The 22326-nt window shown below is 42.7% G+C and overlaps 1 protein-coding gene across 6 annotated transcripts in view; it reads left to right on the forward strand.

The window, feature by feature from the left end:
- OSBPL3 (oxysterol binding protein like 3) overlaps window positions 1–22326 on the forward strand; it is a 184354-nt gene that overhangs the window by 150695 nt on the left and 11333 nt on the right. For 5 of the 6 annotated variants that reach the window (XM_026447522.2, XM_026447525.2, XM_026447523.2 and 2 more), the window contains 4 exons: window positions 9771–9834; window positions 13345–13423; window positions 15131–15275; window positions 20319–20463. In XM_026447522.2, the coding sequence (XP_026303307.1) occupies window positions 9771–9834; window positions 13345–13423; window positions 15131–15275; window positions 20319–20463 (433 nt within the window). Of the gene's footprint in view, window positions 1–9770; window positions 9835–13344; window positions 13424–15130; window positions 15276–19288; window positions 19451–20318; window positions 20464–22326 lie in introns of those variants that run through there. The other variant, XR_003306769.2, reaches the window with a different exon arrangement.

The following is a 22326-nucleotide window of genomic DNA, read 5'->3' on the forward strand; positions in this document are numbered from 1 at the left end:
ACTCTCTGTATATCCCTAAATCCCTAGGAACATTAAACATCATTGTTTCTATACATTTCTCACCCCCTAGTTCTTAGAGAACTGAGGAGAAAGGGGGGGAGTGGATTGCTAAAACATTCTTTTATCTTGCTGCTCTCTTTATCAATGGATTTGCACTACAGGGAGAGGAAGGGAAGCGTGGGTTGGCTGAGAGACTTAGGATGATAGTGCTTATCTTAACTGTAAATGATAAGGAGTGTTCTCTGGAACTTGAAGGAAAATGAATATACAGTAACCCAAAGCACACTGTCAGTAGCTTGCCAGTTAGAAGCTAAAACAAGAAATTAAACATGGACTGATACTGGGGAAGTAGGGAGCTAAATCAGTAGTTAAAGGGGATAAGATAATCTGTGTGATTCAAAATTCATCTGGGTTATTTAAATACTGAACCTGAAATAAAATGAGAATAAATGAAAATATAATTTGGTTTCCATGGTATCATATGCACTCTTGTGAAAAAATAAAGACCAAAAATAGCCTCAAACTACAGCAGACAATCAGGACAGGATGAATAGCTATAAGAAAAGAAGAGTAACGTGAGCTGTGTAAAGTTGAGCTTCAGTCCTCTGAGCCCTGGTGGGACAGGGCCCAAAACAAGATCTGTTTGTGTGTTTCCCATGGTGGCACAGTGGGGAGAAATCAGAGCTCCTGGGCACCTGTGCACAAAGACAGAAAGAGGGTTACATAACTTAGCATTTAGTTCCATGAAATAAGCAAGAAAGAGAAGTGGTTATTGTTAGTAGTTTAGGATGTGCTGGGTGTAGGATGTGCAGACCTGCCTGCTTCCAATCTTAACTCCACAGTTTGCTCCATGCATGACCTTATGTAAGTTCCTTCAACTTTCTAAGCCTCCCTTTTTTTTTTTAATCTATAAATTAGGAATGATAATGTTTGACTAATAGGTTGTAGTAAGGCTTACATAAAATAATACACTGATGGAAATATTCAGTAAATGGCTATTGCTCTTACATTTACTGGGAACTTCTACGATGCCTTTTTGTTTTGTTTTGTTTTTTTTTTTTTTGAGACAGAGTCTCACTTTGTCACCCAGGCGGGAGTACAATGGCACGATCTCAGCTTACTGCAACCTCTGCCTCCCAGTTCAAGTGATCCTTGCACCTCAGCCTCCCAAGTAGCTGGGACTACAGGCTTGTGCCACCATGCCCAGCTAAGTTTCGTATTTTTAATAGAGATGGTGTTTCACCATATTGGCCAGGCTGGTCGTAAACTGACTTCATGGGATCCGCCCGCCTTGGCCTACCAAAGTGCTGGGATTACAGTCTTGAGCCACCATACCTGGCCTACAATGCCTTTTATTATAAAGTATTAAGAATAGTAAGAGTAGCCGGGTGCAGTGGCTCACCCCTGTAGTCCCAGCACTTTGGGAGGCCTAGGCAGGCGGATCACGAGGTCAGGAGATCGAAGTCCATACTGGCTAACACAGTGAAACCCCGTCTCTACTAAAAATACAAAAATTTAGCTGGGCGTGGTGGCAGGCGCCTGTAGTCCCAGCTACTCAGGAGGCTGAGGCAGGAGAATACTGAGAACCTGGGAGGCGGAGCTTGCAGTGAGCTGAGATCACGCCACTGCACTCCAGCCTGGGTGACAGAGTTTTTTTTTTTCTCAAAAAAAAAAAAAAAAACCAAACAAATAATAGTAAGAGTTTGGAAGGCTGAGGTAGGTGAATCACTTGAGGTCAGGAGTTCCAGACAAGCCTGGCTAACATGGTGAAACCCCATCTCTACTAAGAATCCAAAAAATTAGCCAGGTGTGGTGTCACATGCCTATAATCCCAGTTACTCAGGAGGCTGAGGCAGGAGAATCACTTGAACCTGGGAGGCAGAGGATGCAGTGAACTAAGATCGTACCACTGCACTCCAGCCTGGGCAACAGAGCAAGACTCCGTTTCAAAAAAAAGGGAAAAGAATAGTAAGAGGAGTGTTGACAAGGCAGAGAGGAGCCTGAGGAATGACTTGATGAAAGAAAACTAGAAGGGCATGTATCTGTAATATATACTTTCTTATGTTCAAATAAGATATGCTATATCTCCACTTCTAGTACAAGTGGTTCGAAGGGGCCTTAATGTTGCTGGTGAGTCTCTGACAGAAGATGGCTATCAGGCAGCCAGGAGTTCTCACAGCTGGTTTCACCATAGTCATACCACCAGTCCTGATCATCACGGAGCTGCTTCATCTGTCTGGAATTTAGCCTGATGGCCACAGATAGTTGGTTATTTTAATATACCTAAGAATGGATGAGTATCTCAGGGATAAATTCACACTAAGCTTACAAGAGACTGATATATAAACTAGAATGCTACCATATGCATTTACTGTGAAAAATAGACCTGCTATGGGGATCAGAAAGCATTGTCCAGTGTGACTAGGTATGATTTTCCCATAGGCAGATTACTTGGGAAGCCATTGAGAATCCTAAGTGAGTATACAGTGTGAAGATGCACCTATGTGATTCAGTATGCCAGGCAGCCCTCTGCCTTAGGAGTGGGAAGGGCGTAGGGTCGGAGCCTCCCTTTTCCTGGCCAGCAGGAGCCTATCAACTCAGTGCCCCTCTTTCCCTCTCCTGACCTTGTCTATTCTAATTTAACACGTCTGAAGAGAGTGCCAGAGCATTTATTCTGTTTCCCACTGGTACCTGGTATGGCTCTTTCTGCCTCCAGCCCAGGAGACAGTCTACCTTGATGGAGGCAGCATGACTCTGCCCTTGTCCATTATGTGTCATTGATATACTTAAGCTCTCATGGCTTAGAGGTTTGTTTTCTTGCGCCTCTCTACAGTGAGTACAGGTTTCTGGATGACTAATATAATAAACTGGGCAAGCCCCCTGAATTAATATTTTGGGTGGAATTTTTTTCTAAGGAGGATGTTGATGGAAATTATATCTCCAAGCTTAAGGACCTGGCAAGAAACAACTTGGCTTTTCTTCTGAGTTTCCTAGACAACAGTCTGATTTGGAAAGCGATGGCTGTCTCTCCCTCAAAGCCCCTCGATTTTGTTATCCTGTGGATTTGCTGGGTATGTGGATGTTCCAGGTGGTGAGCAGCCAGGCAAGTGGAAGTCATTGCTGCTTGAGAGTTCGACTCCGTTGAAACTTGCCTCTCTATTGTTTCTCGTCTAAAAGACCCAAAGCCACAATATCAAAATGACTCATGTGGTCAGAAACCAGAGAAAGCATTTCTTGTTAAAAATTTGTCTTATAACGAGTATTAGATGTGTAGAGTGCTCCGTGCATTCATGATCTTACTTGATCTCCAAAATGGCGCTCTGTGGAAGGTGAGGCAGGGATCAGTTACAGGCGAGGAGGAAACCAAGGCCTAGAGGATTTGAGCTTCCCAGTGCCCCTCAGCAAATGCTAGATCTAACCCAGCCCCTCTGTTTCCATCCCTGCGTCCTTTTCCCCTCACCCTTTGTGGGGTCTCTTGTGTGGACTCAGTGACTGTGCTCAGAGCTACTGGAGTCTGCGGTGGATGTGAAAGCAGCCCTTTGTGTATGCTGTTCTTTCTTGCCATGAAGAGTCCCTCCAGACTCACACAGGACTTTGTTTTCAGCTCCCGTGGTAGACTGGGGTGTGGCCTTTGTGAAAGAGGAACGATCAGGAGTGAGTCATACACATTCTTGTCCTGGGTTCTGACCCTCTGGCTCTTCCACCTTCTCAGAGGTTTCCTTTGTGCCAAAAAATCCAATTCAACCTTGGCTTTCTACACAAACCCACAAAAGGAGGAATTCAGAGAGGAGGGACTTACCTTCTTTCCTTAATGGTCAGGGACTGGGTATCCTCTGGCAGGTGATTCCCTGCTTGCTGAGTCCTCCTGCTGCCTGGCACAGCTAACACACTGTTTTTGAGCTGCATCAAGGGAATAGATGGGTCAGAAAACTTATTTCAGTTGGCTACGTTCCTTTTTTCATACCTTTGGGAAAGGTTTGGTGTTGAAAGGATATGCAATTAAGCTATAGTCTAAAAAGTAGCTTTTCCTAATTACATGAAACTTTAGTTGTCCAGATCATTGTTCATTTTAACCATTTACCCACCCACCTGCATACCCTTGAGAGTATCGGAAAAGCTGAGTGCAGTTATTAAAAGTTACTAAAATATAAGAGATTGAAATGAAGGTATTTTCCTTTGCTCTACAGGCTCAGCTTTTCTTCCTTTTCTGTTATTTATTGGAAGACTCTGAGTCCATACATTCTCGGACAGACTTATACTTGCCACACCCATCACTTCCTCCTTGCACACTCATGTAACCTCTCTGAATAGTCCTTGTATCTACTAGCAAGCAGTTATTTATTACCTGTTAAATAAGTAAATACCATCTTAAAGACACTATCAAAGGGTAAATTCAAACCATTCAAATAAAACCAGCAATAAATCAAAGATGAGACAACTAAACCATTGCTTGTGGTTTTCTACATTTCTAGGGCAAGTCAGCACTTAATGTGTTTTTGTTTTTTAATTTTTTGCTAGAAGCCATGTGTTTATGAGATAAGTGATTCACTCTGAACATGGGAGAAGGGAAAATAATTGACATCTGCATTCTCCCCAGAATCAGGTCAGAATTCTTGGCATCATCCTTAATAGCTCTTTCTCTAATAACTCACATCCTCTCATCAGCAAATCCTGGGGTCTTCCTTCAGAAGCCTGCCTTCTACAGCCAGCCATTTTCACTCTGTCTCCCATTTGGTGCTGGTCACCTAGCTCAGGCCACTAAAATCAGTGACTGGGATTATTGCAGTTGGACTCGCTACTGATCTCCTGTTTCCAGAGCCAGTTAATTCCTTATCCAGCAGTCAGAGTGACTGCTTAAAACAGAAGCAGCAGCTGCTCTAAACCCTCCACCAACTTCCCAAGTCACTTGGAATAAAATCCAAAGTCCTGGCCATGATCCACAACGCCCTCAAAAATCTCACCCTCAGATACTTCTCCTACTTTCCCCGCCTGGTCATTTAGCTCTGCCACACTGACTTTGCTGCTTTTGCTTCGTACCAAGCATTTTCCAGCCATTGGCCTTGGCTGTGTCCTCTACCTGGGACGTGCTTCTCTCAGATATCTGTGTGGTTAACTCCCGAACTTCTCTCAGCCCTGCAGGTTTCCATTATTAGAGTCCTGCCCCGCCACCCTGTCTAACCAGCCCTCCTACTCACTGTCCCCACATCCCCATGCCCTGCTTTATTTTCCTCAACACACATTACTACTGACAAATTATGTGCTTCTTATGTGTCATTTGTCTTACCCACTTCCATACTAAAATCCAACTTCCATCAGGGTAAGAATTTTTGTTTCTTTAGCTTATCATTTTACCCTTGGTGACTAGGATAGTGCCTGACATATCAGAGGCAATCAGTAAGTGCTTGATGAGTGACCTGGAAAGAATGGCCACTTGGTCCCCCTCTCTGGATGACTTCTTCACCTGGCACTTGCCCTCTTTTTCATTATTGCCCTGTGTTGCTGCAGGGAAGTCAGGACCTGGGAGTACTGGATAGTTATGCCTTGGAGCAGTTGCAGGGAAGAACTGATGGTATTGAAGGGCTACTTTTCTAAATCTGAAAAATAAAAGCTTACAAAGTACAAAAATACTGAAAATACATCCTTTCCCTCTCTGCTTCTCCCTTGACCTCTTATATAAAGTGCATTCAAAGCATAAATTAAAAATGATTAGGTCAAGGTAAAGAAAGGCCTCAGATATATAAATAAATTATAAATTACCAGAATTCTTAACTGCCAGGGGAACTATATTGGGGCTTGTAGAAAGAAAGATAGATACATGTGTTACCATATGAATACTTGCATAATAAAAACCATGTGTAGTGATTCCTTGAATGCTTGGACATCCTTACCAATCAAGAATTGCTCTTCTTTGATTGGAGAGGAAGTGATAGGGAAGAATGCTTAAAAAAAAAATGTCTAAATTGGGTTTATTCAACAGGCTAACAGACAGCATCTCTTCCAGAGCTGGGTCAATTCAGACAAATGCATCTACTGCCTTTTTTTGCCTGAGTTAAAATGTAAGGAGAATACAGACTCAACCAAAATCCTGCAATAACAAAGACAGGTTAGATTCTGCCCATTATTCTCTACTCTAATAGATTTTAGAAGGATTGCCATCAACAAAGATTAGTGATTAAGTGTGAATTCTCTTTTTCCATGGGCATTGAAGTTAATCAAAGCCTTTGTATAATATTTTCAAGTTGGCCAGCATCCGCTGCCACCTTTGATGCTAAGATTCGAAGAAGATATTAACATCAGATGTTAGAATCAGAGCATTTTGAAGCCAAGAGGGATCCTCACACCTCATTTTACAAAGAAATATGCGAGACTCAGGTTGGAAAGGTCAAGTTCAAAAGGTTTTTTCTCTAAATGTCCATGAGAAGGAACCTTAATGATGTGTCCTGGCTTTGGGGAGGGACACGAGCCCTGGATCTGGAAGAGGATGACGTAGGTTTGGAGTGCTACCTTTATCACTCATTAATGGTGTGGCATTGGGGAAGCTCTTTGCTGGACAGAACCCCTATTTCCTAATTTATAAAATCAGGCTAACGAAGATAGTAAGAACCAAGTGAAAATACACTCATTAAAAAAAAAGCAAAACATAGTCTCTGCCTCATCCACATCAGCATACGATCCTGGACAGTTTGTATGTGTTCTCTTTTAGTTGGCCAAGTCAGTGGAATCAGCCTTATTTCACAGATGAGGTGACAGAGGCTGAGGGGATTGGAAAGCTGTGAAGGTCAAACAGCCAGCAGATGATGTTGCAGTCAGGGCTCAGGTCCATGGAACGACAAAAACCTTTCCCTCATTCCCGGACACTAGTGCAGCACATGGCAGATGCTCCACAAATAGGAGGAAATATACAAAATAATAATAATAATAATAAGCTATCAATGTAAATCTCCCCAGAAAGCTTTGTAAAACTCTTAAAAGCAATGTGGGCCAAATAAACCATTCCCAAAGGCCTGTGTAAGCCATAAAGAAATAAGCAAAGTTACTGATATTTGAAGGTTGAGACTTAATTCAGAGAATGTGTTGAATCCATCTAAACTTAATCTGCTAAACATTCATTCATTAACACAATAGTTTAAAAAAATCAAGCTTGTGTTTTTATGAGATGTGTGTATACAGTAGGGGTTCTTTTATAGTTCATATGGATAGTGTATTTATCCCTATTTTATGGTGTTTAAAATTATTAGAAAAGAGGTGTATGGTTTTTATATACCGTGTTTGGCTTTGATGTTTACATTCGGCCATACCTGTAAAGATGCCAAATTCTTCATCAAAGCTGTAGTACTCCTCTCCCACATTGCTACATTGTTTTTGGGGGATGAATATAATCTACTTCATAATAATCCACTTTAAAATATGTCTCCATTATGGGGGAGAGGAACATTTCATAGCTGTCGTTCCACTCCGTAGTGGGTCATGCCAGGTGGGGTGGAGAAGTGGGGAGTGGGGATTGTCTTGAGCTGATTTATGGTTGTTTTTAATTATTATTATTATTATTATTATTATTATTATTATTATTATTATAGATAGGGTCTCACTATGTTGCCCAGGTTGGTCTTGAATTCCTGGACCCTGGGCTCAAGGGATCCTTCTGCCTCAGCCTCCCAAGTAGCTTACAGGGCTGTGCCACTGCACCCTGATTTTGTTTTATATGGTCCCATGGTTTCAAAGCTAACTCCACTGTTTTCATTGAGAGACAGCTAGTGAAGAAAAGGAGAAGAATGTAGCATTTTTTGATATAAAGTATCTCCAAGTGGTAGGATTTTTTTAAAAAAGACAACTGGATATGGTGGCTCACACCTGTAATCCCAGCACTTTGGGAGGCTGAGGTGGGAAGATCACTTGAGGCCAGGAGTTCCGCACCTATCTGGGCAACATAGCATGACCCCATCCCTACAAAAAGTGAAAAAATTAGCCAGGCATGGTGGAACACACCTTTAGTGCCAGCAACTTGAGAGGCTGAGACAGGAGGATCACTTGAGCCCTGGAGGGCGAGGCTGTAGTGGGCTGATTGTGCCACTGCACTCCAGCCTGGGTGGCAGAGTGAGACCCTGTCTCAAGAAAAAAGACAACATCAAAGGAAATATCAGAGAGTTACATTATGGGATTAGGTTTCTAAGTCAGTGCTTGAAGTGAAAATTGCCCTTGAAAATCCCACAGGCACAGAAGGGCTCACGTTCTTAGGAGGCACATGGGAACTAAGACAAACCAAAGAGCAGCTAATTTGAGTATCCTGCTTTGTATTGCAACTGGCGTTTATGTTCATTGAGGAATCTGAAAGATACCTACATGATTTACATCTTTGTCTCTACCTTTCTTTGGCCCACACAGCTGTAATCCCATGAGTCACATGTGGGTATGGTGTGTGTGACCGCATCGTCCCAGCCCTGCAGTCCTCCAGCTGGAGGCCTGGCACACAGAAGTAGTTTTCAAACCATGTTCCTCAGCCGAGGGTCCCAGGAAGGTGAACAGCTGTGGATTTGTAACCCACTGCCCTCCCTTCCTCCCCACCTGTTTTCTCAAGCAAGGGCTCAGTATTCTGGGTTCTTGATAAGATGGGTTTGAAAACCGTGCAGCTGCTCAAAACATTTTTTTTTCCCTTTTTTTGCAAAGTTTGAAAACCAGTGAGGTAAACCAAAACCGCTGGGTCTTTCCTTTGTCTCTTCCCTGACTATCGGTGTGGCTTGGGAAACGTTACTTTAATCTTTCCGGTTTCAGTCTCTTTGTTTATAAAATGCAGGCTTTGAGCTAGATACTCTCAATGTAAGACACCTCTGCTAGGAATCAACTACATCAGAGAACTTTCTGGAAACAACCCTGGCAGCATTACTGTGGTTTCACCAGTACTGAATTAGAGTAACAGCATGTACACCTCTCAACGTTCCCTGAGTGCAACTGAGATAATGAGGAAATAGAGGGAGGAGCCATTTTCTCTTCAGCCTCTTCATTACTGAATAAAATGAGTAATGACTCCTTGCCAAAAAGCAGTCTCTGCTCCAGGGAATTCTCTTTCCTGGAATGAGATTACTTACTTGCTCAAGATAGTTTTTATCTTGACAAAAAAATAAATAAATGTTCTTAACAGTTGACTAACATTTCCTCAACAATTGTGTGTTTCCCCAGTGCTCCTTTTTTTTTTTTTTAAATAGAAACATTCTTTTTAAAAAAATTACCTTGCATCGGTCTTCTTGTGGGTGATTTGAAAAGAGGCTGGCCTTTATTATGCAGAGTTTTCAAGAGTTAAATTGGCTGAGCCCGAGGAAGAGCATTTGGGTTGCTTGTTAGAATACTTGTTACTTGATATCTTAATTAAAACATCTGCAGCTACTTTCAGAACAGCTGACAGAGATGTTGACACATTGGTAGCCAATGTCAGATTATATGTTATGGATGAGAAATCCTCACATGTCCCTGTTTTTATTTTTATGTCTTTCAAAATGCACCTCTATCCTCATCACTCGCCACCTGGCCGCCCTCCCACGGAGGCTTCTGGAGGCTTCCATTCAAGGGCCTTGCCCTCACCCTTGACCATCCTGAGCAAGTGGGAGCTGACTGTATCAGGAGCGCCCTCTTGAGGACAGACTTGTTGAGGGAAACTAAAGAAGTTTTTCCTTCAGTTCAGCACTGCACAGTGTTACATCTCAGTGCAGTGGAGAAAGAATGGATTTCATGAGACGCAAAAGTTCATTTTTTGTTTTTCTGTCCTTTGTTTCCATCAGGTCAGCCACCATCCGCCTATCTCTGCATGTCATGCTGAGTCTAGAAATTTTGTTTTCTGGCAAGGTAATGTGCTAATACATTTTACTTCCATCATATTGTGTAATATGTTATCTATTTACTTTATCCAAGAATTGCTATCAATTCTTACTGAGATCAAAAGTGGTCCCTGGATTTGGGCCTGGTTGGAAGGATCTACATCACCTGTTCTTGCCGCTCATCTCTCACTTAGTTTATCTGAGCCTCCTCCATTTATTTCTGTAACTTTATCTTATTTAAAAATCATTTGAAATGCCTCACATATTTCAAGAGACACTAAATATTTACAGTTGTTTATCAGTGTGTAGACAGCAGAGGGGTTTTCTGCTTTTGTCAGACTTAAATTTTATTTCTGAAGTCATGTTTTACATTGCTTACTTCTTTTCATTTTTGAGATGATTGTTCCTAAAATTTTGTTCAGTTTATATTTTGAGTTGGGGGTGGGTGGGTAAATCTTCTGAAGAATAAATAAGGCTATAGCTATTTCCTAGATGGATTAATTTTGTTAACCTCTCAATTTATTAAAAAAAAAGTGTACTGTAGAAGGAAAATATAAGCATCCTAAGTTTTTAGACAGTAAGCACATATACATTTTAAAAATATTTTTCTCTGCTACCACTGATATCACATGTTGCCTTTACACACACACACACACACACACGCACGCACACACGCAGTCTGTTAAACTTTAAAAGTACAAAACAGTATACTGTAACCCCCTTCCCCAGCCACTCAGTTTCTCTCTCTGGAGGCAATCAGTATTTCCAGCTTAAAGTGACAAGTACCATGGTTTTCTTTCTTCACCTTTGCTATTAAAGTTTAAGATTGAAACTGCTCTCTCACCAAAACCCTCTGGAAATATTTTCATAAGGTTCCTAGCCTCCTAACTGATAAATCTCACTCATGCTATAAGCACCTCTTCTTTGTTGTTTCAAAAGTTGGATTTTTTTTTTTTTTTTTTTGAGATGGAATCTCGGTCTCTTGCCAGGCTGGAGTGCAGTGGCACGATCTCGGCTCACTGCAACCTCTGTCTGCCATGTTCAATAATTCTCCTGCCTCAGCCTCCCAAGTAGCTGGGACTACAGGCATGAGCCACCATGTCCAGCTAATTTTTGTATTTTTAGTAGAGATGGGGTTTCACCATGCTGGCCAGGATGGTCTTGATCTCTTGACCTTGTGATATGTCTGCCTACCTCCCAAAGTGCTGACATTATAGGCGTGAGCCACCTCGCCCAGCCAAAAGTTGGATTTTTTTTTTTAATGAGAGGGGTCTTCTCAAAGTAGTTCTGTGTGCTTCCTACATTACATCCTTCCCTTTCCTGAGCATCCTTCTCCTAGGCCATCCTTCCCCATCAGCCTTTTCCTGAGCAATCCACCTATTTCCATGGGCCTAGGATTCCCAAATCTTGGTTTGTAACCCAGCCTGACATTTCTCTGCCTTTTATGTAGGTTATGTAAACCATTTCCATTTGTTGTGATTGTAGATGTAGCTGGGCTTAAATCTGCCCTCATGATGTTTCTTTTCTGTTTGTCACATCTGTTCTTTGTTCTCCTTTTCCTCTTTCTCTGCCTTTTGGATTGAATAATTTCTATCATTCTCTTTCATCTCCCCTGTTAGCTTATTAGCTATACTTACCCGTTTTGTTTCTTGTTAAAGTTGTTACTTTAGGATTTATGTTATATATTTTTAATATCATCAATAATATTATGCCAGTTTCACCTATAGTGAGATTTACAGAAGTATACTTCCATTTTCCCCTCCCAACCTCTCTACCGTTTTTGACGTACATCTTAATCTTACTTCTGCATACCATAAATCATGTAGTACATTGTTACTACTTTTTCTTTAAACAGCCAGCTATCTTTTTTTTCTCTTAGTAACAATTTTATGAACATACAACTTAAATACCATATCATTCACCCGTGTAAAGTGTACAGTTCAATGGTTTTTATTCACAGAATTGTGAATTTTATAAACTGTGCAGTTATCAGCACAGTTAATTTTAGAACATTCTCATCACTCCAGAAAGAATCCTCTTTAGCAAATATTACCGTGCCCCTTTTCTCTCAACATTCCCCAGCCTATAAATGTGCCTGTTTGGGGCATTTTATATAAATACGATTATACAATATGAGGCCCACGGTGCTCGCTGGTCCCAGCCCCACCTCCACCTCTCTCACCTGGACCCCAGCCAGGGCTCCCCACTGTCCCCTCTGCTCCCGCCCTATGGTCTGTCTATCCTCAGTGCAGCAGCCAGATGGAATCCTCTTGCTGTTCTTTTTCTATTCCCTGGCTTCTCTGTTAGTACCACCATTCACGCAAGTTAGAGAAATCTGACATTGTTCATAAATTCTTTTTCAGTCTGTATCTAATTTGTCACCTAGTTGTGCCTGTTTCTTCTTCTTTAGTATTTCTGGGCTCACTCGCTTCCCCATGTCTGTTGTCTTGGTTCCCTTCATCCCCATTTGTTATCCCCTGGGCACCTGCAGTGGCCTCTTAACTTGTCACCTTGCTTCTCCTCTCTCCTATTCCTGTTCCGTTCTCCGTATGGCTTCCAATTGCCTTTGCAAGGTCCATGTCTAATCACATCAGTGGCCTGATTGTTTCCACTCATTGCACACAAACTAGACTCTTAGCCAGGCTTGGAGAGCCCATTGTTCTTCGTTTTCAGTTTTGTTTGTTTGTTTGTTTGTTTTCTGAGACAGAATCTCACTCCGTCACCCAGGCTGGAGTGCAATGGCACAGTCTTGGCTCACTGCAACCCTCCACCCTGGGTTCCTGCCTCAGCCTCCCGAGCAGCTGGGACTATAGGCACCCACCACAATGCCCAACTAATTTTTGTATTTTTAGTAGAGAAGGGGTTTCACCATGTTGGCCATGCTGGTCTCGAACTCCTGACCTCAAGTGGTCCACCCGCCTCTGCCTCCCAAAGTGCTGGGATTACAGGCATGAGCCACTGCACCTGGTTTTGTTCTCAACCTTTCTATTCTTCTCTAGATAAGATAGTCTGAGACCTGTAGGATAGAACCATACTATGTGACTATGTTTTCCTATATTTCTGTCCCCTTGGACAAGCTACCTTTAGCCTTAAATTGCTTTTTCTCTGCCCAGTGAACTCCTGCTTTTTCCTCAAAGCCCTATTTAGATGGCCCTTTCTGACAAGCCTCTTCTGATGCTTTCTCCAAGCATGTTCGTCACTCCTTCTTCTCAGGTTTCATTTTACCTTATAATACACTTAGTTATAACCTGGGCCTCTCTGTGTGCTAACTACTTGTTTTCACTTCTGTCTGCCTTTCGTGCTGTTAATGCATTCATGGAAAGGACTTTACTTTATCTTATCATTTCAGTTTCCCTGATTCTGCTCCAGGGGCCCAAGGGGTTGGTACTTATATTTTATGAAAAGTTATCCTATATAATAATTGACTTGATTGTGAAGAGGTTGTACTATATAGTGATTGATCATTTATCTAGCCTAGGAACTATTTAATCTACCTAACTCTCCTGCTAAAAATGTAATATTTGGTATTTCATTTCAGATGTGAGATGGAAAAACAAATTCTGGGGCAAATCCATGGAAATCGTTCCAATTGGCACAACCCATGTGACTCTGCCAGCGTAAGTTCTTCTTCTGTGGTTAAGGAGCTTTATGGAATTTAGGGCCAAGATTTTGCTTTGGGAGCCGGATGCCCACCCCCCGCCAGTTGCATGAGTGTGTGTTTTTTCTTGTAATCTGTCTGACAGTAGGTTTAAATGTTCCTCCTTTTGGCAAGCTCACTTTTAAAAAATGTTTCTCCCTCAAATGGAAATGCTCCTGGAGACCAGAGTTCCCCGAATAGATGCTTATTAAAAACTCGTTTCCACTTCCTAGCAAGATTAAGAATGGTGGTTTTGGCTGGGCACCGTGGCCCACATCTGTAATCCCCGCACTTTGGGAGGCCAAGGTGAGCGCATTGCTGAAGTCCAGGAGTTTGAGACCAGTATGGGTAACATGACAAGACCCTGTCTCTAGAAAAAATACAAAAATTAGCCAGGCATAGTGGTGGCATGCACCTGTATTCCCATCTACTCAGGAGGCTGAGGTGGGAGGATCCCTTGAGCCTGGGGAGGTTGAGGCTACAGTGAGCTGTGATCATGCCACTACACTCCAGCCAGGGTGACACCCTATCTCAAATTAAAAAAAAAAAAAAAAAAGTGTTTTTCCTTTATTGTGCTGCTTTGCTGTCAAAATCCCTTTTAAGAAAGGTATGGCCTTGATCTGATAGGGGTGATTGATACTTATTTATTTATTTATTTATTTATTTATTTTGAGACGGAGTCTCGCTCTGTTGCCCAGGCTGGAGTGCAGTGGCCGGATCTCAGCTCACTGCAAGCTCCGCCTCCCAGGTTCACGCCATTCTCCTGCCTCAGCCTCCCGAGTAGCTGGGACTACAGGCGCCCGCCACCTCGCCTGGCTAGTTTCTTGTATTTTTCAGTAGAGACGGGGTTTCACCGTGTTAGCCAGGATGGTGTTGATCTCCTGACCTCGTGATCCACCCGTCTCGGCCTCCCAAAGTGCTGGGATCACAGGCTTGAGCCACCGCGCCCGGCCGATACTTATTTCTTAAGCAAGATGCTTCTGAGCAGGGACTCTGGAACTGGACTGCCAAGATTCATCTGCTCACTCTGGCACTTCCTGACAGCGAATCGCTGGACAGTTTACTTCACCTTTCTCATCACCAGTTTCCCCGTCTAGAAGGAGAGAATAATAAACCATCTACTTCCTAGGGCTGTTGTGAAGATTAAACCAATAATATACATAAAACACCTAAAATAGTACTTAGCACACTGCATATGTTTTGTAAGTATCTGGTCATATTATTAATACCATTTTCCTCATAATTATTGAATTCCATAAGTAATATCTGAATACTTTCTCATCATAAACGATGCAGGCAATATATGTTCAGCAAACTGTATAAAATCTTCATCCCTTCCTCAAGCTTTCCTTTCCTAGTTCAGCAACATTGGACAAGCCCCTCTGGCTCTGAACTGCCTCCTCTGTCAAAGGAGGGAGTGGGCTGTTCCAAGAGACCACCAGCTTCTAGTGAAGCCTCTGGTAGCTTCCAGAGTGCAGAGTCTGAATGCTGTCATTCTCTGTGGCATGCACGCCTCCTTGGAGAGTGGAGGCTCCTAGAACATCTAGCGTGGCGTGGACACTCAGCCAGCGTTGCTTCTGTGAATAAAGGGATGAGTAATGACTTATTTTATAAAAGAGCAGAGTTTGTTTGCATTTGCTGCTGGCTCTTCTGGAAATTGATACTTCTACTTTTTCCTTCTTTTTAGTTTTGGGGATCATTTTGAGTGGAACAAAGTGACCTCTTGCATCCATAACATCTTAAGCGGGCAGAGGTGGATTGAGCACTATGGAGAGATTGTCATCAAGAATCTGAATGATGATTCCTGCTACTGCAAAGTGATTTTTATAAAGGTAACTCCAGTGATTCTCTGAGCTCTGTCCCGGGAAAGGCTGTGGCAGAGCCAGGGCCCCAGAGCACAGGGCATTTGAGAGATTTTTCACCTTCACCTTTATGCCAGCAGGCAAGCAATGCTGGAACTCCCTGGTCCCAGCTGCACCTCTGTCACCTAGACCAGGGCAGTGGCCCCTCCTGGGGGCCACTAGGGTCTGTCCTCAGTACAGCAGCCAGAGAGACCCTTTTAAAACACAAATCACCATGCTGCAGTGTGGATACACCTTGACAGCATTATGTTGAGTGAAATAAGTCAGCCCCAAAAGGACGAATATTACATGATTCCACTTCTGCAAGATCCCCAGAGGAATCCAGTTCACAGAGAAAGAAAGCAGAATGGTGGTCACCCGGGGCTGCAGGAAGGAGGAAGTGGGAATTAGTGTTGAATGGGTATAGAACTTCAGTTTGGGAAGATGAAAAAGTTCTAGAAATAGATAGTGGTGATGGTTGCACAGCATTCTGAATGTATTTAATGCCACTGAATTGTACCCTTAGAAATGGTTAAAATGGTCAATGTTACATTAGGTATGGTTTACCACAGGCTTTTTTTTAAAACAAAATCTCATGCTGTATCATTCCTTTGAGCAAAATCCTCCAACAGCTTCCATCTTTCTCAGAGTTGAAGCCTGCATCCTATGGTGACCCACCAGGCCCTGCACAGGCTCCACTCCCCATCCCCGCCCTTTCACACACATACTTGCACACTTACAGATACACACACACCACCTCATTCCCCTCCAACCTGAACTTCTCTTTTTCCTCCCTCTTTTTCCCCACTGTCCTCTGGCCACACCGGCCTTCTTTCTCTTTCTTCATTTCCTTCTGCTTGGGCAGCTGTCCCCAGATCTTTCCATCACTAGCCCTAGCCCCATCCTGTTATTCGCTCCTTATCCTGTCCCATTTTCTTCAGAGTGCTTATCACCATCTGAAGTCAGCCTGCTTATCGTTGCCGTGTGTGTTTATTTTCTGCTCTCCATACCCTCCTCATCATCCTTGACTCCAGAAGAGCAAAACCTAGTCTCTCTTGCTCACTTCTGTAGCCCTGATACCTGAAATGGTATCTGGCACACATGAGAGACTCCTAAACATTCAGAGAAGAAATGGAAAGATTGGCCAGAGGCAAAAAGTATGGAGTCTCTTTATCATTTTAACAGCCTTGCTGGGCAACCCTCCCTGCTTTCTCTCCCTCCTAGATTCCTTCGTGCTCTTAAAAATTGTATGTCGTTAAAACAGCTTTAAAACATGATCCTCCTCAAGGAATATTTGCATTTAACAAAGATGGAAATAATAAGCAGAGAGTGGAGGTTTCACTGTGGAACTTCATGCAATGCCTCTCTGCACCACCTGTAACCTATAGGGAATACTTAGGAAGACGTGGATTGGGGTCTTTATTATAACCTCAAACTGGTTTATAGAGCAACATAAAGCCCATAATGACCTGACATGTGGGACAAAATAAAAATGACCCTACCTTGAAAGCTTTGTCTGAGCTCTCTGCAAACAGAAACAAAAGGCAGCCTGAAGCAGGGATATATTACCTGTGTCCCAGGTGAAAGCCACATTGCTCTCAACGTTTTCTCCAAGGAAACATGCTCCACTCCGTATCTACCACCTACCTGGTTCTCATCCACTTACATGCAGAAAATGGGTTTTATAGTCATGAGAGATGAACACTGGGCATGTCTGGTGTTGAAAGATGCTGCAAGCAGATGCCACACTCGCCTGTGGAAGGTGACAGTGTCCCTTGGTGGCTTCCAGCAAATTCTCAGCACTGGGTTTGTTGGCATATATCTCTAAGGGAAAATCTGACACCTGATTCAGAATAAAATTAAGAGCCCGGGTGCCCTGGCTCACACCTGTAATCCCAGCACTTTGGGAGGCTGAAGCAGGAGGCTCAGTTGAGGCCTGAAATTTGAGACCAGTCTGGGCAAAATGACAAGACCCTATCTCTATAAAGAAATTTAAAAATTAACCAGACATGGTGGCATGCACCTGTAGTCCCAGCTGCTGGAGAGGCTGAGGCAGAAGGAGCACTTGAGCTCAGAAATTTGAGACTGCAGTGAACTATGATTTTACCACTGCACTCTACCCCGGGGAACATAGTAAGACCCTGTATTATCAAAAACAAATAAACAAACTTAAGATCTTTTTGCTTTTCCCTCATTCTTACATGGCTGGAGAACTTAACTTTAAATTTCTAATTCAACTCTGAGACACTTCCGTGCACCACCATTTTTACCGCAGCCTTAAAATGCAGAAGCTGAACGACCGGAATCTGACCTGAAAATGCCATTCAACATTATTGGTTTCCAAATATGGATTCTGTTTAAGCTGAAAATAGTACTAGGGTTTTTTGATTTATGGAGAAATGCGTTTGCCGTTCTTTCATAGAAACTTTTAGGGCAGCCAGGTAATTTGGGGAAAAAAAAAAAAAAATCAACTCTAGGGCGCTAGAGCTCCCTCTGCTGGCTGTAGTGTGGAACTGTATAAAATCCTCTGGACTGGGCTGGCCTGAGCTGAGCTGAACTGAGCAGAATAGAGTGCAAGGTTGCCTCTCACCAATACATAGTGAGAATACCCACGCTACTCGCTTGATGTATAGAAACTGAATCTTTTCTTGTTTTTGTTCTTTTTTTGTTTTGTTTTGATATGGAGTCTCACTCTCACCCAGTCTGAAGTGCAGTGGTGCAGTCTGAGCTGACAGCAACCTCCACCTCCCGGATTCAAGTGATTCTCGTGCCTCAGCCTCCCAAGTAGCTGGGATTACAGGCATCCACTATCACAGCCGGCTAATTTTTGTATTTTTAGTAGAGGTAGGGTTTCACCATGTTGGATAGGCTGGTCTCAAACTCCTGACCTCAAGTGATCCACCCACTTCGGCCTCCCAAACTGCTGGGATTACAGGCATGAGGCACTGGACCCAGCCGAGAACTGAGCCTTCTTTTACATTGTATGTAGCAAAGGAAGTAATACAAATGTATCTTACACAAATATTAGTTGAGTTACAAACTGCAGATCGTTAACCATTCATTTATATTAGATAACTAAAGGTATGAGTTTTTTAAAGCCAAAGTCCAAGCATAAAAACAAATACATAGACCAATGGAACAAATAGAGAACTCGAAAATAAATCCATGCATTTATAATTAATTGGTTTTTGACAAAGATGCCAGGAACTCACAATGGGGAAAGGACAGTCTCTTCAATAAATGGTGCTGGAAAACCTGAATATCCACATGCTGAAGAATGAAATTAGAACTTTATACTGTATACAAAAATCAACTGAAAAGGACTAAAGACTTACAGTAAGACCTGAAACTGTAGAACTACTAAAACAAAAACAAAAGGAGAAAAGCTTCATGGCGTTGGTCAGGGCAGGTACTATTTTTGGATATGACCCCAAAAGCACAACAACAGCAAACATAGACAAATGGGATTATATCAAACTAAACAGCAAAGGAAACAATCAATACAGTAAAGAAACAACCTATAGAACAGGAGAAAATATTTGTAAACTATACATCCCCTAAGAAGTTGATATAAAAATTGTATAGAGAGCTCAACAGCAAGAAAACAATCTGATTTAAAAATGGACAAAGGACCTGAAGAGACGTTTCTCAAAAGAAGACATGTAAGTGGCCAATAGATATATGAGGAAAAAATGATGAACATCAGTAATCATCAGGGAAATGCAAATTAAAACCACAGTGAGATATCACCTCATATCTGTTAGAATGGCTATTATCAAAAAGATGAAAAATAACATGTTCAGGAGGATATGGAGAAGAGGAAACCCACACCATTCATGGAAATGTAAATTAGCACAGCTATTATGGAAAACCGAATGGAAGTTCCTAAAAAAAATTAGAAATGGAATTACCCTATGATCTAGCAATCCCACTACTGGGTGTATATCCATAGGAAGTGAAATCAGTATGTGAAAGAGATATCTGCATTTCCATGTTCATTGCAGCAATATTCATAATGGCCAAGATAGGGAAACAGCCTAAGTGTCCAACAATGGATGAATGGAGAAAGAAAATATGGTACATATAACATATAACAGTGGAATACTGTTCAGCCTTTAAAAAGAAGGAAACCCTGTCATTTCTGACAACATAGATGAACCTGGAGGGTAAGTGAAATAAGCCAGACACAGATGCCACATAATCTTACTTATATTTGGAATCCAAAAGAGTCAGTCTCATAGAAGCAGAGGGTAGAATGATGGTTGACATGGGTTTGCCAGGGACGGAGGGGAGGATTGAGAAATGTTGGCCAAAGGATTCAAAATTTCAGACGGGAAGAATTAGTTCAAGAAATCTGTTGTACAACATGATCACTATAGTTAATAACAATGTGTTGTATACTTGAAAATTGCTGAGAGAGTTTTTGTTTTTGTTTTCGTTTTGTTTTGTTTTGTTTTTTTGAGACGGAGCTTCACTGTTGTTGCCCAGGCTGGAGTACCATGGCGCGATCTCGGCTCACCACAACCTCCACCTCCTGGGTTCAAACGATTCTCCTGCCTCAGCCTCCCGAGTAGCTGGGATTACAGGCATGTGCTACCACACCCAGCTAGTTTTGTATTTTTAGTAGAGATGGAGTTTCTCCATGTTGGTCAGGCTGGTCTCGAACTCCCGACCTCAGGTGATCCACCCGCCTCGGCCTCCAAAGTGCTGGGATTACAGGCATGAGCCACCGTACCCGGCCACTGAGAGAGTTAAGTGTTATCATAAGTAAGTATGTAAGGTAATACATATGTTAATCAGCTTGATTTAGCCATTCCACAAGGTATACATGTTTCAAGACACTATGTTGTACATGATAAATACATAAATTTTTAATTTGTTGGTTAAAAAAACAGAACCCAGAGCTAGCAAACGAATATGTAGTATGGAACCACTCTTATGGTTCTTTCTCTAGCTTTTCCTTTTTTCTTTCTTTAATATCTGTAATAAGCTGATGCTGAAGGACTAAGCCGACAACTCTCATTTGAATCCTAGGCAAAATACTGGAGCACTAATGCCCATGAGATTGAAGGCACAGTGTTTGACAGGAGTGGAAACGCAGTTCATCGGCTGTTTGGGAAATGGCATGAAAGCATCTACTGCGGTGGCTCCTCCTCTTCTGCTTGTGTATGGAGAGCAAGTGAGTATCTGGGTTTGTGGACCCCAGGCTGCGAGGGGCTGGGTGAGTGGGCATGGCAAAAGAAGCCACAGAGGACAGGAGCGGTGTCTGTTCAGCATCTCCAGCCTCTTCTGCTTTGAACTAGGTTAGAGGTGTTGGCCCTCTTCCTTCATCCGGTCTTCACCTACTTGTCATGCTTACTGATAGCAACACCTCCATTGGGTTGCTGGGTCCCAGGTTCTTAACCCCAGAACAAGCATTGCTAATCCACGGGCATGCTCTGAGGGAATCTTGCAGTCCGCATGTGTGACTATACTGGGTACTATGAAAGAGTATCAGTGAGATGCAAGAAGGCATTCTACAGCAAGGACAAAGAGGAAAAGCAGTGACCCAGGAGACCTACAAAAGTTAGCTATCCCCAGGCTGACCTAACCCCAGAAGCCATCCTCATCACTCCTGTGATTCCAGAGGTTGCTGAGCTCTTGGAGCAGATACGGGCAGAAGAGCTAGGGAACCCCAACTTTCATCAGCATGTCCCCACCACACTTTAACATCTTATTCTATCTTCTAAGTCCAAAAATTATGTTGTTTCCAAGTCACAGCCATATTGTAAACCATTGTTTGTTAGGATGCTTTAGGTTGTTAAAAAAATAAACAGAAAACCATTTGACTGGTGGCTTCAACTGTTAGGCTATGTGCTATTACCTAACAGTAAGTGAGGCGGTGGGTGGCCCCGGGGTTGTTACATAAGCAACTTACCTGTGTCAAGGGCACACGGATCAGTGAGGATACATTCTGCCACTCCCAGTGTACTGTGGTGTTTCCCCTAATGGATGCAAAATGGTTGTTACCATTCAATGTCATACCCCTGCATGACAGCGTACCAAGCACGTATTGAGAGGACAAAAGAGCTTTTCTCTCTTGTGCCTCTCTTTTCTCAGGAACGTTTTCTAAGATTCCCCAGCAAATAGGACTTTACATCATGTCAGCCTGCAGTGGGTTCAGACCCATCCGTGAACCAGTCATGGGCAACGGGGTAGGCAAGAGAGATTTAGAAGTCTTGGAGTAATCCCCAGTAAGGGAACAATGCCATTTGAACAGAATCAGTATTCTGTTAGCAAGCAAGAAAGGGAAATGATGGTCAAGTAGGCAGCCAGCAGTGGCTCTTTTGATGGGTAGCTGCCATATCTCCCACCGTTGCAGAGGTTGCCATGAAGTTAGAATGAACTGGCACCAGTGGAAGCCCTCCTAGCTTCAGAGGCACACATGAGATTTTGCAAATGGCACAATCTGTCTCCTTTGCTTAAAGTATGCATCACAGATGAGAACTACCATCCTGTCTCAATGTTAAAGTACCACCTTGATAAAGCGACACTGTTTAAATTTTTGTTACTGTCATTATTCCTTGACTTTGTCTTTCTAATGGCAATGAGCATCTCTGGCCCATCTTTAAGAAAAAGCACTATCTTTACTCCCTGGTTACTGGGTTGCTGACCAAGACACCACAGGAAACTTTGCTAATATTTTTCTGCTTAGGATACACAGAGAATTAGACTAGTTACAAGGAGGACTTCTGAAGATTCAAAAAATTGGTCCCGGTTAGGCATGGTGGCTCACGCCTGTAATCCCAGCACTGTGGGAAGCCAAGGCAGCAGATTGCTTAAGGCCAGGAGTTCGAGACCGCTCTGGACAACATGGCGAAATCTCATCCCTACTAAAAATACAAAGATTAGCCAGGCATGGTGGTGTGCATCTACTGTAGTCCCAGCTACTTGGGACGGTGAGGCATGAGAATCACTGAAACCCTGGAAGTAGAGGTTGCAGTGAGCCGAGATCCTGTCACTGTACTCCAACCTGGGTGGACTGAGACCCTTTAATTTAAAA

The sequence above is a fragment of the Piliocolobus tephrosceles genome, chromosome 8 (genome assembly GCF_002776525.5).
Source record: "Piliocolobus tephrosceles isolate RC106 chromosome 8, ASM277652v3, whole genome shotgun sequence".
NCBI classification, from domain to species: domain Eukaryota; kingdom Metazoa; phylum Chordata; class Mammalia; order Primates; family Cercopithecidae; genus Piliocolobus; species Piliocolobus tephrosceles.